We start from the raw sequence: 1,728 nt of genomic DNA, 5'->3' as shown, positions 1-1,728 counted from the left end.
AAAAAAATGTTCTAGAAATCGTTGTAATTTCTTCCATTATCTTTCATATTTTTATAATAGAATTGATATATTGTTAGTAGTATTTGTGTTTACAGTATAGGATGGTTAATAAAAATCAATGTTCATGCAAGTTGCTCTGATGTTAAATGTTTTTTTTTATTGAAGTGAACTGGAGATGTCAGAAAACTGTATCTACTCATTAAAATCAGAGTTTGAGAAGTAAGTGATTCTTTGTAGTTTAACATAAATACACATTTTTAAAAGTGTAATGTTGCTGTTTTTCATATTGTAATGGATTTTTACCTCCACCACTGAAGGTTATGTTTTTACCTCTGTGTGTATGTTTGTCAGCAAGATTTCTCAAAAACAGCTGAATGGACTTCGATGAAAGTTAGTATACATATGAATATGACCCAACTTAGAAGTGATTAGTTTTTGGAGGGTCAGGGTCAAAGATTAAGGTCATGAAAATAAAAAAATCCCTATCTGATTTTTCACACTATTTTTGCTCTATAACTCAGTCAAAAATGACTGGATTTTGATTAAACTTGGTGGACATATGTAGAATATTATTCTTCATTGTTCTGCCAAAAATGGTCTGTGTCCATTGATAAGGACAGACATACAGACACATGTTTGTATATTTTTGAGAGCCCAATATGATCAATGCTGTATGGCGGAGGTATGTGCTCTACTGAGCGCCCTCTAGTTTAAAATGTATTGGAATTGACATGATCTTTAGAACATTTGTTGTTTTGGTTTACATTTTGCTCCCATTTTAAGCTTCTGAGTGTAATCCAACAATAACTATAGAAAATAGTTTCAAAAATACCTTTATTGAGAGAAATGATACACAAATGTTTGTTTTACACAAAAGATACCAAGAAGAAAAAGAAATAGAAATATCCGAACTTCAGACTCGCCTTCAAAATCAAGCACATTTGTATGAAGATAAACTGAAATTCTCAGAAGAGCTTAGAACTAACATGAGTGTAGAAACTGAGAAAATTCAGGATCTCGAGAGCGAAATAAACAAGTAAGTAGCAAATAATTTATGTAAGTAACAGTCAGATGTACTTTGGAAAGTCAGGTTTAATTTTATTTTATACGTTTTATGTTCTGGTTGTGCTTTTGTTAATATATGGTTACTAATAATAATAAAGCAGTACTTTCTACAGCTCCATATAGCTCTGACTTGAACCAGTACTTTCTGTAAGTCCATATAGCTCTGACTTGAACCAGTACTTTCTACAGGTCCATATAGTTACTGGTTCAAGTCAGGGTTCAAGTCAGAACTATATGGACCTGCAGAAAGTACTGGTTCAAGTCAGAGCTATATGGACCTGCAGAAAGTACTGGTTCAAGTCAGAACTATATGGACTTACAGAAAGTACTGGTTCAAGTCAGAGCTATATGGACCTGCAGAAAGTAGCTATATGGACTTGTAGAGAGTATTGGTTCAAGTCAGAGCTATATGGACCTGCAGAAAGTACTGGTTCAAGTCAGAGCTATATGGACCTGCAGAAAGTATTCTGACTTCCAATTTATCATATCAGGAAACAGGTTTTTTTTGTTCTCTAGTTATATAGGGTATTTTTTATTTTATCTCAAAGAAATATTACATTTATAGGATTGAATTTCTAGGAATTTTTCCAAGACAAACAACAGTATACTGTGTTTGTCCTGGAAGATACTGAATACACAACAGTATACTGTGTTTGTCTTGGA

The 1,728-nt window shown here is 32.8% G+C and overlaps 1 protein-coding gene across 1 annotated transcript in view; it reads left to right on the top strand.

The window, feature by feature from the left end:
* Window positions 1–1,527, top strand: part of LOC106475045 (golgin subfamily A member 4-like) — a gene marked incomplete at its 3' end in the record, with an annotated part of 21,076 nt that extends 19,549 nt beyond the window's left edge. Inside the window, exon 7 of the mRNA XM_022379262.1 lies at window positions 1,255–1,527. Within this exon, the coding sequence (XP_022234970.1) occupies window positions 1,255–1,527 (273 nt within the window). The remainder of the gene's footprint in view (window positions 1–1,254) is intronic.
* Window positions 1,528–1,728: the final 201 nt, after the last annotated feature.

Source organism: Limulus polyphemus, unplaced genomic scaffold (genome assembly GCF_000517525.1).
Source record: "Limulus polyphemus unplaced genomic scaffold, Limulus_polyphemus-2.1.2 Scaffold8012, whole genome shotgun sequence".
Lineage (NCBI taxonomy): Eukaryota > Metazoa > Arthropoda > Merostomata > Xiphosura > Limulidae > Limulus > Limulus polyphemus.
This window is presented reverse-complemented; position numbering and strand designations above follow the sequence as displayed.